Consider the following 16,584-nt stretch of genomic DNA (forward strand, 5'->3'; position numbering starts at 1 on the left):
CTTCGGAGAATCAGAGGCTGCAAAGGTTTGCCCTGGCCTAGTCCAGTCGCTGCCACCTCTGGGCATAGTTACGGTTCACCTGAACATCCGACTCGGGCGAGCTGTCTCAGGGGCGTTTTGCCTGTACACAAATGCAAGATCAAGCTAGCGGAGAGCAATCGCTTACACACGTATCTAATACAGATGTACCTGAATGAGCTAAGCTGTACTTTCATCTTGCACAGTTAAGGATGTTTAATTTTAATCCTGTGTCAAGGGGAGAAAAAAAAATTGTATGAAGTTCTAATAAATAAATCATGCCGCCAAGTGCTCAGATCAGCACATCCTTGCTAGAAGCAGTACAGAAAAAGCCGCCTTCCAGCACTGCAGACTGCTTTAAAACATCCCTTCAAATGGATGCTGCTGCAAGCCAGTGATACACCAGTGCTGTTGTGTAGATCACAAAGCATTTGCCATTCTGAGGGCATGCAACACTGAGGAGGAAGAAAAATGTGAAATATTTAGTAGTTTTTGGTGATCGACTTGAGAACTCTTGAAGACTGCTGATTTTCCGAAACCATTGCGCACCCGCTCTCAGACAGCCTGGCTGCTTTCAGGTGCACCACGCTGGGCACCTGCCAAGGCAGCCGCCGAAATCACGAGCCTGCTCGGAAAATCTAGATGGGAGATTGCGATGGAGGAAACTGTCTACGCTGCTATTGCTGAAGTTACTGATTTTTACCTCCCCTGTTTTTAAATTACTTTGCGGCATTATTTGCTCTCAAGGAGACAACTAGAAATTTAAAACGCGAGAGGTGTCTTTTGTAGTGCAACAGGCAAAAGACTTGATTTTCCTGGGATTTCTTGAGTGCTCAGACCCTGGTTAGGCTCCCACGACAGCAACTAGCACAGGGAACTCTTGCGTCTCAGTCAGGTGCTACCAATTTCACCAAAGCCGTCAGTCTGTGCCGCAGCAGAATATTTGCAACATGTATTAGGACAAAAGCTGTTTACCACCCACTGATGAGCTTTTATGTGTAAAACGTCCCTTTCACTCTGTGCTGAAGCAGACACTTGCTTTGATAGTTATATGAAAAAAAACCTTAACTTTGCTTCAGGATATTTATAACCAAAATATGCAGAATTATTGCAACAGAAAGTCTGCTTCGCTGGGTCTTGCTGGCATAAAAAGGAAAAAGAAGGTTAATATAATAAAGAAAAAAAGACAGATGAGTACACAGAACACAGTTCAGATCCTCAGCACTGTATTGTCCCAGCAATGCCACCAATTCTATTTAAATGCTAAGGAAAAAGGTAATGCCATCGAAGCACTGCAAATTAACGACAGCCCATGCCTTGTACATCACCTCTCCACACTAACTGGCAGATCAAACACCTTCCCTGCTCTGCAAGGAGACAGAGCGGAGGAAAAGTAGCATAAAAGTGGAATGGTTTCTCGTCCTCTGCCCTGCCCAGAGGCAAATGCCAACTCTCGCTGTTGTAAAATGTAAGGCAAGGCAATCCATGGCGTTATGGAAAGAAAACGAATACCACACTAGCAGGCAGACAGGCAGGAAGGCAGGCAGAATGAGACAGAGATATTTTTAATTGATGCTAGACGAACATAAATAGATGAAGCTGGCATTAAGCAGCACGGCCCTTTTTCTCTCTCTGCCAGGTACCCATTTACCCGAGCTCATAACCAAAGGCCAACATGACATCAGAAGCCCTATGGTGTTTTGCCTTTGGGCAACAGCCGGTAAAACTGGTTTCATCTGGCAGATGAGTGTGTGAGCTGAGGTAATTGGTGTGTTCTTTTCTGCCTCAGATTCCTTATCTCATCCCGAATATTCCCATAACCTCCCTTTTTCCAGCCCTTTTGTTTCTCAACAAAAAAAATATTTACATTGAAATAAACAGTGGGAGCCTCTAGATCGCATCACAGGGAGACACAGGTGCCGGTAACTTCGCGAACAATGAGCAGCACAATGACAGCTGCAGAAAGATAAGCTGGAAATGGAGGACTTTTTCTAGTGGGCTGTTTCCTACTGAACAGAAGGGGTTTGAGCAGATACCACCTGATAAAGGAGCCTTGCTTAAAAACAGCTGCCGCTCCATTCTTCTTTCACTCCTGAGATCGGTTTGGATTATTTTTCTGCTGTGTTTTGCAAATGAAGAATAAAAAAAAATATGAAAGTGGCAGGAGCACAATGTGGGAGTCTGTCTTTCTACACACCAAGGCTGGAAACAACCAGGGATGCCTATTTCCAGAGCCGCATTAGCTGTGCTTTGCCAGTGCAGCCATCCCAGGGTATGCAGCCTTTGAGCAGGCTTCCTGGTGTCCCTTGCATCACTCCCTGCTTTGCTGGCTGAGGAGAGCGGGGTCACAGAATAAATCCTGCCGGCAAAAGCATATTTTCTAGCGTATCACTGAATGTACATTATAGGGTTTTTTTGTTAGATTAGTTGTGTGGATGGTTGGCTTCTCCCATCATAGCTGGTGGTTTGGGATGGCCACAGCATGTCTACAGGATACACATGCTCAGAAAAACTACCGTGAGGCAGCACCACAGTCAGGTAATGTGTGCGTGTGTGAGCTGGGTGATGGGACAGCCCGTTCTGGCTTGTCTGAAACACGTGAACAGCTACGAGCTCCCCCTGGAAATAAGATGGAAGGCAAAAAAAAGATTTTCTCCTTCCTTCCAAATGTAGTACTGATAAATATAAATGTAGCAGAAGGACTGGGCACGATGCCTAGAAAAGACTCGCTGGAGATAAGGTCCCTACTCTGACACATTGGACCAAACCAGGTAGGATGCTGCCTCCGTCATCTGTAACCTAAGGAAACGTGGCCTGCTTTTCAGAAACATCATTCTTCCTACCTACAGGTCCCTCTGGAGCTGAGGGTGCTGGAAGTGTGGAGTAGCTTGAGAAATCTGGCCATAGACAAACCCAGACACTTGGTTTTAGCCTCTCACATTGGGACATTTTGAATGTATTCCCCCTGCTCCCATGGAAATCACTGGTGAAGCTTCCCATTGAAGTTGCGCGGGATCCCAAGTCTGTCAACCCTGGCCTATATTAAGAGGGAGAAGAAAATGCAGAACATAAGATAGAAAAGGGAACCTTTAACCTGCTGAACAAGGCCAAAACACAAATCTAGTGGTTATGTTAAACAGTCCAAATGAAAATTATCCAAATGTACAGGATTATAGGAGACGAAAGAAAACAGACAACTGAAAAGAGAAGATGAAAAATGGATTAAGGGAGGAGAAAGATATAAAAGGTGGGAAAATCCACTCCAGGATGAGGGAGACACCAAAGAAGATGTGAAAGCAGGCAACAAGTGGAAGAACGTCGGTGTGAAACACTGGAGGTGCTGGGTGGAGGGACGGACACAGAAGCTTTGACATCAGGGTTTGTGCCCCATCGGTGATGCAGGCAGACTCCCCTGAGGAGTACCGACACCTCCAGAGAGGCTGGAAAATGCCTGAGCTCATTGTGGCCTCTATGGAAAAAGACATAGGGGTAACAGGCGGGGGAAGCATTGGGGGGGGGGTCCCCTTGTCCCACCCACCTGCTGGATGTGCCCCACGGACTGAGCGCAGGCAGGTGCTGCAGGAGCCCCTGCTTTTTCCCGAGGGGCTTCAGGGCTCCCTGCAGGACCGAGGAGCACAGGGCAGGGGTGTGCAGCACGACGCGCAGGGCAGACCCAGAGTGCTCCTCTGTCACGTCCCCAACACACACTTGCACACCCTTCTTTGCAACACCCTGCGGCTCCCAGCCTGTGAGCCAGCAGCAGTGCGGGGCACCTCAAACACCAAGGGGTACACTGGGCAGCCAAGGGGCTGCATCACTGCTGCACCCCACATGGCACACAGATATTTGGGAGCCAGGGTGCTTGAGAAGTTGCTGACCTAACGTGGGAGGGTGGCTCTCCCCACAGACCCAGCGCCGGAACTGCCAGGCAGCTCAGTGACGGCACATGATGCTCCTTGGCCACCCGGTTTTAAACCAGGTAAATGAATATGAAGTTGGGAGTGCAGTTTTGACCTCTCCTCCTGTTCCTGTCCTCTCTCCTGCGCTCGGAAAGTTTTGGCCACAGTTTGGCCAGGGTCTCGGCAGCAGAGAAATATGCTCCCCACCCCGCTTCCCCCTCCCTTTGGTGAAATACTCGCCAGCACGCAGCTTCAGCAAGGAGACAAATACCTCAGGTTCAGAAAACACATTTTGGACTTCTAAGAACAGTGAAATGAGGCAGCTGCCCATTGTGGGCAATTTAGCTTAATGTGATACTGTATTCAGCTGTTTAATACACCCAGATGCTCCAGCAGTGAGTGTATTAAAAAAATTCTTCAATAAATAATGGAGATATGAATAGAGTTTTTATGTTTTTTTTCCTTTTTTAATGAAAATGGCAAAACCAGTAATTTGCTACTGTACATCTGCATTAGTTATTTAACATGACATTTTGCTGTAGTAATAATCCATCAACATCCAGTATTACATATGGATTCATAAAAAGGTTTATGCTTGTGTTGGTGCATTTGCTGTCTGCCAAACCAATTATATACATTTACAATAAATTATACATATTGAACTGAGAACCTGCTGTGTTAATTGCTCACATTTTTATAGGGGAAAAATGTGGCCATGGAGTGATTTTTCTTTTTAAGCGTATTAAGAACATGGCAGAAGAAGATGCTAAGTCTTCAGTTTTTCTGAGCTGAAAAATCAATATTTAGCCCTACAATCAGTAAAACAAACAAAAAAATCAGGAAGAAGAAACTCTGTGTAAGCTTCCTCTGGTGTCTTCTCATCCCTCTTCCCTTTAGGCATCTGTGTCTTAGCTTGGTGAGGTATGGAAATGTATGCACAGTTTCAGTACTGTGAGTGCCCCATTGAAATGACAACTAAACTGCTACTGTACCGATGGCTAAGGACACCCTGAAATGCCCCACAAGGGAGCTGTGAGGAGCACTGGGTCTACCTTTCTTGAAGCTCTGCTCTTCGTTCGTTCATTCTTCAGCAACAATGTCATGTAATGATGAGCTGCAGCTTCACTGTTTACAGACTTTCTATGAGTAATACTTTAAATATAGTTTATTACATCAAGCTCAGCACTGGCACCCGATGGCTTTCAACCCCCATTAGGACTGAATCCCGGTTCTGTCCCCTACAGAAAAAAATGTTGTAAAAGATCTCTCTCGATTGAAAAAAACGAGGACAGAATTAAACCCCCAGATAATACAAGGGTAGGGAAGCAGAACAAAGTGATACCTTACTTTTAAGAAGATGCAAGACAATTGTGAGGCTCCAGAAATAAACAGTGTAACTTAAGGGTGACACTTGGAGGAAGAAATGCATTTTGTGGCCTCTTTGGACCTCTGAGAAGTGCAAGGAAGCATGAAAGCCCTTTCCCTGATGTTTTTTATTTTTGAGGCAACACATGCAGACTATTCTGTTCCTGCTTGAAAGGCTGTTTTTATTTATGCTTGGCCTATGAGAGCTCCTGGTTGTCACTTGGGAGAAGAGCTCATCCTACATGCACGTATCAACTTCATCCCACTGCCCGGAGTGGAGAAGTTCTCCTTTCCTACGCTTCCCAAAGCAAACCTTTACTCAGGCTCTGCCCTGCCCAAGGTTGCCAAGGTGAGGGGAACGGACACAGAGTGCATATTTGTTTTTAAGAAAAACAGTCATGTGTTAGTGTAAATAATGACTGTTTCTGAAAAAAAAATCTGTGTATTGTTTCTATTTCTTTTGATGAACTTTCTTACAGTCCATAGCGCATGCTGAGCAAGACAGAATTAAGTGATGGCCAGGCAGAAGACTGACTTTGTAATTAATCTATAGGTGGTGGCAGGAGAAAGTAGGAATATTGTCAGTAACAAAACAGGCTTTCTCAGGATGTCTTTTCTTTTTTGCCCAGCGTAAAGTGGCCGGCCTGTATTTCTTGTTGCAGTAACAGGTGCAACAGTTAAGTTATTCTTTTTTAAAGAATGAAAACAATCAAGATAATTTTCTCCTCCATGCATTTTCAGTCAAATTACTGTTCTTCTCTCACTCTGGCATGCTAAGGAAAAAGTATGCGCTAATCAATTCCTCACATGGACGTTTTACTTGCCCTCATCATTTATCATTCCCATATTTTGCCATCACTATCCTGAACTAACAAGCGGCACACAAAATACAGACCTAATACCAGAGTTGCCAGTGATCCTAAATGCTTCACCTGTGATGTTGCCATTAACGGTTTTGATGACTTATATCTTCGTTTTCCCATATTAAGGCCCTTTCTTGTTTACACAGTGGTCTTCCTTCCGTATGCCACTTCCACCCGTGCAGAGCTGAGCTTGCGCTGCAGAGCGGCAGGACTGGGACCCGGGGGGCCGAGCCCTCCGTCCAGCTACCTGCTCAAGCATGCACTAATTTGTCTACTCGGGGACACAGCTGTGCCCTGCTCACACCCCTGTGTGCTTCGCCAGCACCCTCAGCCCCCGGGAGGCCCCAGCTTCTTTCCACGGCAGACTTTAATTGCCCTTCTCCAGCCTGCTTTCCCCAGTGTAATTTTTTTTTAAACAAGTCTTGCTGGTTTATTCAGGGTGCCGGGAGCACCAGGCTTACAGTAACGCTGTTTCATGCAGATAGCGCTTTCACTGGCCTCGCCGCACACTTCTGTAGCCAGCACCATTGCCTCTCTGGCAATTTTTTGCACTACTGGTGTGTCGCTCTGCAGAAAGAGGAGGATCTTGACAGCAACAAGTAGGGGGGTAGGGCCACATTTCTCTCCCTGACAAACCTTTCACATCTCAATCAGTCCAATCCTCCCGGGAACGACAGAAGTGGTTGGGGTTAGAAGGGATTTCTGGCGATCATCTTGTCCATCCCCCCTGCTCAAGCAGGGCCACCTCGAGCCATTTGCCCAGGACTGTGTACAGATGGCTTTTGAGTACCTCCAGGGGATCCAGAGCATTTGCTTGAGGGTGAACCAGGGAGCTGGGGCACCCAGGACACCCCGCTGCCAGCAGCACCCCTCCCACCGCTGCAGCCTGGGCAGTCCCTGACGGCGGGTACGGGAGCTGCCCCAGCCTGCAGCCCTCCCTCGCTGCTGAATGGTTACAGCCACGACAACTTTTGCATGGTTTCTCCTCACTGGTGCTGCTCTTGCAGCGCTTGCTCATGCAGCAAGGCCCAGCGAGCTGGGGAGGGCACCATTACAAGGGGCCCCTTGGTCACCCACGCCAATTAGCTACCACATCTGCTGCGTGGAGCACCAGATGAGACTGGGCCAGCTGAGACTGCTACAACAAAAATAAAGCCAAGCCAAATATCGAGGACAAGCAACTGCCCCAATTTTTAATGACATGCATTAAAAGAGGCGGTTCGTCTTGTATTGCGGCTGTTATCAGGCCAGTGAGAAAGACAACAAAAAAAGCAACAACCAAGGATGTGGCTAAATGCCTCAAGTTAAAAAATAGGTGATGTTTTAAATGAAGGCATACTAGCTAAAAGATGCTAGAGAAAGACTAAAATGAAGAGTAACATTTACTACCAATATGTGCAGAAACATCTTACTTCTCAGCTCCTCATCACAATATGGCCCCATATCATGTCTTTGATAGCTCTCATGGAAGAGGTTAGAAAAAGACCCATATCAATCACAAGAGGAAACAGGAAAGAAGCATTTCCTAAACACACTGAGAAATGCAGTTTTTTTCCAGAACAAACCATCTCCTACTCTGATTGATTTATTATCTCCGCAGCACCCTTTGGGCTCAGTGGATATAACATTAAGCAGGTAAAGACTTAAGAATAATTTAAAATAGAGCTTACAGCAGATTTGCAGATCAGACCGATTTCTGCTGTTGTAGGGTAAAAAAAAACCAGAAATGCTCTATTAAATTTAGGGAAAAGGCAGTTGTGGTTAAAGGTGTCAGTGAGAATGTGGTGAGACTGCACAGGGCAGCGAATTCACTACCAAGCCAGTGCATGAACAACGTGGTGCCATTGGTTTGGTATCACAGAGAAGGTCCTCCTCTGAGCCTGACACTCATTCACTCTCCAAAGAGCAACTGGAGGATTTTTCCCTTCCAGAAAGTGACAGATCAGTCAAGAATGAACTTGAATGCGTGAAACATGTTAAACCACCATGTTACATGCACGGTATTTGATTTTTCTTAAACATTGTTTCTTTGTACTTCCTCACTAGCCTTCAAAGTACTCCGAGTACTCTCTGCTCATGCAATATCTGGTTTCAGGCAAACAGCGTGGCAGTTTGCCTGAGCTGAGAAAATATGCTTGAAGTCTGCATTCACAGGCGGCTTCAACATCCTAAGGAAAACGCTTTGTTTTTGTAGCCTGAAAGTATGTCACAAACATGAATAGAATTATACGCTCGCTCTCCCTCGCCCTCAATCCTCTTTACCTTAGGAAAAAAATATACACTTCCAATTACAGGGCCAGTTAAAATCAATACAAAGGTGAGAGAAAACAGATCATTTTTCTTATGGAAGTAACTGTTTTCATTAATTTTTCATTAGTCCTGCTTTTGTTGTGCTATCCATCACTGAAGGAGCTGGTATGCAGTAGATTACATTTAGGTTATCTTACATGCTTCCAGGATTTAGTAGATATTGCCTGATAAAGCTGCGAGCTTTATGGCTTTAACTTACATCTATCAATAATGCATCAGAAGAGAATTTTTCTGTGGAACAGCTGTCCCTGAGCCAAGCAGCTTTCTCCTGGAATATCTGCACTGGTTATAGCTGAGACGATAGCACAGCTTTCAAACTACTCATCTACAGGTTACAACTGTGAGAAAGACAAGCAGATGCTTAAGGAACAAGATAACCCATGAGGGTGTCAGCCCTAGTTTCATTTCCCTGCTGTTGTCATTTTTATTTTGAAGCGTCTGAAGCCGGCAGCCAGCCGTGCCTTGCCCCATCTCAGCAACCACACCTGAAAAACGTTCCTGCCATCGACCATCCTGGCGTGTGTCAGGATTTTTTGTTGGAACCACTACATGAATGACCAAAGCTCTTTCACAAATGGCACTGGAACTTTTTGTTGCTGTTCCCCCCCGCCCTGTAACGCCCAGGTTCTGCGGTAAGGTACCAAAACATCATAAAGACAAAATTACAGTCCCTACTGAAGAGCTGAGCCAGAGGAAGGAGACGAAGACATCAGTAGACCCTACTTAAAACGTGAAAGGTAAAGGGTATGTTATTTAATTCATTTTTCTCTCACTTGGAAGAGAATTAGAAAAAAAATCCCAAAGGTATATCAGGCCTAACATGGTTGTAGTGTTACTTTTTAAGCTTATTCAGACATCTCAGGGTCTGAAGTATTTGCCTGAACAGCCTGCAACTCTCAGTTTTAAAAGCCATGTGTCATAGCACCTCACCGATTCCAGCCTCTTTCTATACTGCAAGAGGGGTTGTGAAAGAGGGTGGCAGCTGAGCGTGACTCTTGAAGTGCAGCTTGCCACCCTGGGGGTTGGAAGTCGAGCCTCTTCAGCCTCCCCAGCTGCAAGATGAGCTTATTGCTACCTTCTTCCCCCACAGGTAGGGAGATGCTTAATTGAAGGTTTGTACAATGCTTTGAAGAGACCAAGCATTGCATTAGGGCCAAAACTATTACTCTCGAGCTGCCCAGGCACAGCCCCAAGCAGAAGAAAAATAAGGCTCCTGAACTGGAGAAAGCTAGGGAAAGAAATGTTATTTATCTGGTAATAAGTGTTTTTAATGTGAGCCACCCAGGGCTGAAGTATTTATTCCGAAGCAGCAGCGATTAGTGAAATCACAGCTACAGATCTTCAGAGCTAGTGTTTCACACTCTGGTTGTTCTGTCTTTTGTTTTTGCATTGAGTGTAATTGGTTGGAGTTTGATCAAAATGAAGTATCAACCATCTGTTGGTGATCCCTATTAAGCCCCCTGGTTTGAACTACAGCCAGTATGAGTATAGTACATGAGTTCTGGGGACTTCAGCATGCGTAGTTTTTGTTTTAAGCCAACGCCCAAAGTGAGGTGCGCACTAGACAGGTCGCTGCCCTGCCCTTTAGACTGCATCCTAACAGTGAGCAAGCAAGGCCAGGCACCCCACCACTTTCCTCAGGAAAATTAATAACACTGACAAGCTACATAATAGAACAGAAGCTAGAAGACCATTTGGGGTTGTAGATGAGATCATTTATCAGTCCAAACTCTGGAGTACGGAGACAAATCTCCCTCCCTCTGTCTCTCCCTGGACCAGCAAGCCAGAGCTGTGCTACAAGGACCGGGGGATGGGGCTCGCTGGGCTGGGCAAGGGCACCAACACCCCATGTTCCCCGAAGGGCACAAAGCCAGCCTGTTCACACCAGTGACGGCCTCTCTGGAGACAACAGCTTATGGACATACAGTTTCAATGGGGCTGAGAGAGAAAAGTCTGACTGAACCATGCTTCCTCTGACCTGCAGTGGAAAATACAGTGTTTTTCAGAAGCAATGCAGAACAGAGGTGACTTACAATTGCCATCAACACAACAGTACCACCAGCTGATCAGCACGCCACACCTCATAATCCCTAAATTACACTGATCTGTAATTCAGCTCATAACTTGGGTATGAGGCAAGTTCACCATGAACACAGAAGGCAGATGATGGGATCTGGCCCCTAATATCTGATATCTGTTGAAAAACTACATAGTGTTCCTTATTTTAGGTGCATCATACTCAATAATGGATTAAGTCCCTAGTCAATAGACGTGTGAAAAATAATCACAGACTCAAGGAAAAGTGCACTTTTCCCCATCTGTCAGAGGACAGTTCCATTTCTGGAGCTCACACCCTTGTACAAACAAGGGGATGCTTCAGCACATTGGCACTAAGGTTTCCACCCAGCACGGATGTTAGCATCCTGCTTACCAGCTAGCAGCGCTGGCTCAGCTTACAAGGGGATGAAATTTTGTGCTATGTGCCTGCGCCTTTTTTTCAGAAGTGGGGTAAGGATACAATTTTAGCAGTTTCGATCTCGAATAGAGGATCTCAAATACTAAGTCAGTTTTGGGGGCTTCAATAACCAGGTCAATGAAGTAGCAGCCAAAGCCAACACAGGCACCTGATGCAACGTATTGACTTTTGGTGGTGGCGATCCCTCCAGACCCTTGAGGAATAATAAACCACTCAAACTGTAGTCTGAGAAAAAGCAACTGGTCTACAGGCCCTGAGGATGCCTTGGTTTCATTTCCACTGTAAATAAACCTCAGGCAGCAAGAATGCCTACATACAAATACCAGTTGTCCCTAGAAATAATTCATAATATAGAATTCCACAGTCAAGAAATGACAGATGGAAATAAATATTTTTATTTCTCTAAAAAACTGACCATTGGTCAATAAAAATTCTTTTCTCACCCCTTGAAATTAAACCCTTCCATAAATCCAATCCTTCCCCAAAAATGGGAACATTAAAGAAAAATGCACTTGACAAGTCATTTCGGTGACAGTAAAAACCCTGTAATTAGCACAGCAATCAATTTTTAAAGGTTGCTGAAAAAAATTATGCTCATGAGCAAATCTCTTCAAATTGAAATCAGTGCCTGTTTAGCATAAAGAAAAATAATTGAATGGGTGGCTCAACTTTCATGTTTTCAGAGGCTAGTAGATTGGTCCCACTGGATTTCGATATGGATTCTATTGGGCATCAAAAGCCAATGCCTCAACTATATCTGCTTGTGCCAATCAAGCACTAAAATGATCACCTTGCTCTAGACTCATGGCAATGGAGAGGAAAAACCTTCGGTGGGCCAGACTACCTGGCCAATAAGTACCTGGAGATAGAATAACTTAGCAGCACCTATTTACAAGCAGCACTTTTGGAAAGATAGATTAACCTAGTAACTAAGTGGGACTTCACTGTCTCCAGAGCAGGGTAAATTTACTCAGTCTTCAATGGGACACTCACAGTTTAAAGGTTCATCCAAGTGTGCCAGGATCCATACTTACGCTACGTAGCTGTTCGGTACATTAGGGAGGTAATAGGGGAAGAATTAAACCCTGGGTCGATGGTTATTGCAGAAATCCAGCGTTCACGTTACCAAAACAGAGGGTGAAGACCCAGTTCCTCTGCCTGTGTCTCACTGTGGGAAGGGGTGTTAGGTAGCATCTGCAATCTCTGCATGTCCACAGCAGTTCACTCCTGGCAGCTGCTTAACCAAGTTGAAGTACAATGTTGGCAGCTACTGTTCACAGCAGCTCTTCCTCTTGTTATTAAATACAGCACTACTGATAGCATAAAATGGAGTCATACTTTTTAATAAAAAATTAGATAAATTTAAACTATTATACACGTGAAAATTACTAACCTCCAGAAGAGAGCTGCCCGTAATCTGGTTGTCCTTGGTTACCCCCACTCCCCCCTTCCTGGATATATGGCTCATTTGTCTGTTGATCAGTTTTTCTAAAGAACATTTTAAAAACACATGGTTACAAGCCTCAACTGCAAACAGGACTAATCTCATTTGCTCTCTAAAATCTACATCTAGCTTATATTCCTGTATCCAATTTGCATCAGTCATCGCTTTCGTTAATCGTGACCTCTTACTCCATGACCACACCGTAATTCCAGAGACATTTGCATTCAGGGTCTCAGAGTGATTTTTGACTCCATCAACAACAAATGTGGGGTCTGTGGGAGGGTGACCAGCCAGCTGGGGATTTGGGAGGAGCACAAAGGTGTCCTTGGTGTCATCGAGTTGGACAGGTACGCCCTGAGCAAGGAGAACCGCTGTCTGAGCACTACCTGCTGGCTTTGGAAGCTACGCAACAAAAGTGGCAAAGCTTCCCATCCTCCACACCGAGCCTGTGCAAAGGCCAGGGGTGGCGTGGGCGCTGCTAGCACTGGGGCAGGTGCCATGGGGCCAGTTTTGGGGCTGCTGATGCTCCTGGCCAGGCAGGCTTGGGGTACCTGCTGGCTAAGCAGCAGTGAGCAGGGAAAGGAGCTGCAGCCCCCCGGCTCCAGCCTGCACCGGAGCACATGGCTGTATGTAAACCATAGCAGCAAACAGGGCAGGTCTGGATTTGAGAGTACCTTTAGGCTTAACAGACAGTGTAACTATATCCCTGGGTACACTGCGGAGGCCCCAGAAAGTGAGGCTCCACCTGGAAAGGCAGGCAGGGTTTTCTGCAGCAAACTGCTTCTGAAACATCACATCGCCTTGCTCTGGCAAACCCTGTACTCTCAGCCCACGGGGACCAGCGTCTTTTTCAACATCACAAATTTCATACCACTTTCAACAGCTTAAAGTTTGGTCAATATTTATTTCCCAGGACTTTAGCTTTCTGACTTCTATGCAAACTAACAACCAAATTGTGGGCAGTAAGATCAAGCATTTGTTTATTTTGTAAGAAGACTACTTGCTGCTAATTGAAAACAAGCATTTTCAATGAGGCAGCTGTTTCAGTACTGTGAATAGACAGATCAGCATCACATTGAAGATCTAATAACCCGCTAATGAACCTTAATTTTTGGCGCTCCCTCCTTCACCCATTTCCACATTTCAATAATTTCAAAACTATTGATATGTGCTGCCAGAGAGATAAGTACGCCCTCTGACATCTTTTAATAAACACCCCCAAAAATGGTAGCTTTTTTTTGAGTTATCAGACTATATTAAAAACCTTGTTACATGTATTTAACAACTTTTCTCTTAAATAAATAGCAAAGTGTCACCAAAATGAACGGAATGCCAGCACCATTGCATCGACAGAAACTTCCATACTAGGATGAATACACAGTCATATTCTGGAATATTGCACAAAAAGATACTTTGGAGGAAAGGTGGTGGTTGCTGGTGCATTTTAGGTGGTAAAAGCATCATCCCGTGAATGGTCCGTGCAGCAGTATCGTGATGTGGCACCTTTGCAAAATCTCACCGGCCTGAACCAGGCGGCTGCAAAGGTGGCCTCGGTGAGACTCTGCACGAGAACAACTCACAGGACATCGACTTACCGCCTGCTATCAAGAGTAACAGCTGATGGTGTAGCACGAGGGGCTGACCGTCTCACTCTCTAGGCAGAACACCACTAGCTTTAAACGGGGGAAATGAACAACATTAAAAACAAACAGGCTGACTAACACTCAACAGAGCAAGGGCTTGGAGAGCTGAAGCTGCCAACTCCTTAGTCAGGAGGGAAGGATGCAACTATTCACCATTACACTGAAGGTTACAGAAACAGGTGTCATTTTTTGACAGGTTTCCCTGGGCTGAGCCGGTGTTATTTTTGAGTCTGACCAACAGCCTCTCTTCAAACTGGGACAAAGCTTAAACAGGACAGTGCTGAAGGAAGGCCAGCCACGTGCAGCACACCAGGCAGATCCCACAACAGCCTCTGCTGCCTTTAACTCACTCCACCGTGCGCAGGCAGCTCTGCCTGCCTGAGCGGCCACCACACCACGTGCTAGAGTGCAGTCAGCTAAATCCCACCTCTCTGCTTCTGTTGGCTTAAATCAGACCCTTGTTATTTTAAACAGAGTTTATTGTATTTAATACATTATAAAATTTGAAAAAATTGTAGGAAAGCAGCAGATTCAAACCAGAGCATCTCTACCAAATATTAATTATTCTGGCCCCCTTTGAAAAAACACAAAACAAAAACAACAAAAAAAACTCATTCAAAAGAAAAATTAACCTTTCACATCTGTGAGGGCAGACAAAAAGTGTGCGACTTCTGTACAAACTACATTTAAAATTTCGGTCGACTAGCTTTCCAATGCAATGGATGGCCATCTCCTGAACACCTACCCATCCACCTCTAAAAAAGACAGACATAAACCTCCATATGCAAGTAAAGTTGAGTCAAGGTGTGTACACGTTAAAAAGTGGATTGCTGTTTGGCAATGGAAAATGGGTGAAGAGTAGTCTATGTATCCCCCAATGGAAATGGCTTGTACACCGTTAAGTGGGCCCGAGTCAGGCCTAGGACACTTAATGGCCATCACAGCACCAACCTCATCTACCACTTTTTTGTTGTTGTATTTCCTACCCTTTGACATATACATACATATATATATGTACATACATACATATACATACATATTTTGTGTGTGTGTGTGTGTGTGTGTGTGTGTGTGTGTGTGTGTTTTCTTTTACACCTTGAGGTTATTAGGATTATTACTACTACTCCAAATGTTCCCATATGAATTCAGGTGTGGTCTCTATATTTGATATAAATGTGTCTTTTATTCAATTTTAGTTCCAGGACTTGTTTGGAGTCCAAACTGCACATGAAACGTCCCCCTTTTTTTCTCTCTCTCTCTTTTTTTTTTTTTTGCATAAAGAAATATGTCCATTTTAGTCCAGAGGCTCTTGCTTTATTCGAATGACGGAGGGTGCACGAGATGTCCTTCTGAGTTCTCGTCTCAGTACGTATTCACTGAATTGGGAAGAGTCCACCCCACCTCCACATGAGCCAACAATCTCAAACCCTCTTTGCTGTAACCTCTCAAGTACCTGCAAAAAAGAGGAAACAAACACTGATGTGTAAGTAAATAACAGACTACTAGCTGTCCAAGGACAATAACTGCTGTTTTCAAATGGATCCAGCTAGGAGACAAAAGTGGTTACACAGTTCTGCTAACTGGCTCCTTCAGATTCATTGTATTGGACTGATTTCTGCTGACTTTGTCCACTGAGCAAAAAGAAAAATGAAGAAAAATACATATTTATTTTTTTTTAGTACTGTCAACAAATCCAGTATTCTTCTAGCCACAGAAACAAGCCCGGAAAAACGCATTCTCTGCTTCACAAAATTTACAATACAAAAGTGCAAATACAGTATTGCACAGCAGACACCAGAGGATGCTGAGCAAACACCTCAACTAAATGGTGACAATGTAGATATTGCCAGTCATAATTTCAGAAAAGTTACCATCATATTTTCTAGAGACTTAAAAAAACAAACCAACTGCGACTACAAAGGTTTGTGGCTACAGTTACCTGTGGTAAAACCTGTGACCTCTTAACATTATATATGGGACTAACGAGTTCTGCCTATTCACCTTCTTTCCTCCCTTTTCACAACCTGAGTGTTGCTTCCAGTGGGAAATACAATGGAAAAAATAATAATAAAAAAAACCCCAAACCACAAGGGAAAAAGAAGATTCAGGCAGGACTCCCAGAGCAGCAGGGGCATGTGCCCAACTCAGCTCACCCAACAAACGATGCTGCAAAGACCTCAGCTCCTCGGGGTCAGCTGTGATGGCCACCAGCCCCAAAGGTGGGGCTGATGTTCCTGCACTCCAAAGGATGTGGGACCCTCTGTCCAGCATGACTGGACCTCACTGGGGTTGTGCTGGGAGCAAGTGCCTGAGTCCTTCCCAGCCATTTCACCAATTAGCAAATTGGCTTGCGTGTGCGCTGGGACAGCAAGGGCAAGCAGAGTGGCAGAAAGCTGCAGAGGATTTGGCGGGGGTGGGGGGTGGGGAGAAGCAAGCTGTGCTTTAAAAATGCTTAAAACAAGACATGCCATGTCCTTACATGTATTGCTTCAGGTCGGCACATGTCTTTCCAAAATACCTGAGCATGGTTAATCGCACAGCAGACAAATCTCAAAAAGGAGGGGGT

The 16,584-nt window shown here is 45.0% G+C and overlaps 1 protein-coding gene across 4 annotated transcripts in view; it reads right to left on the reverse strand.

The window, feature by feature from the left end:
- Positions 1-12,258: 12,258 nt before the first annotated feature.
- Positions 12,259-16,584, reverse strand: part of KCTD1 (potassium channel tetramerization domain containing 1) — a 105,361-nt gene continuing 101,035 nt past the window's right edge. For all 4 annotated transcript variants that reach the window (XM_075084899.1, XM_075084900.1, XM_075084897.1 and 1 more), the window contains exon 5: positions 12,259-15,471. In XM_075084899.1, the coding sequence (XP_074941000.1) occupies positions 15,313-15,471 (159 nt within the window). In that variant the 3' untranslated portion in view covers positions 12,259-15,312. The remainder of the gene's footprint in view (positions 15,472-16,584) is intronic.

The sequence above is a fragment of the Phalacrocorax aristotelis genome, chromosome 2 (genome assembly GCF_949628215.1).
Source record: "Phalacrocorax aristotelis chromosome 2, bGulAri2.1, whole genome shotgun sequence".
NCBI lineage: Eukaryota > Metazoa > Chordata > Aves > Suliformes > Phalacrocoracidae > Phalacrocorax > Phalacrocorax aristotelis.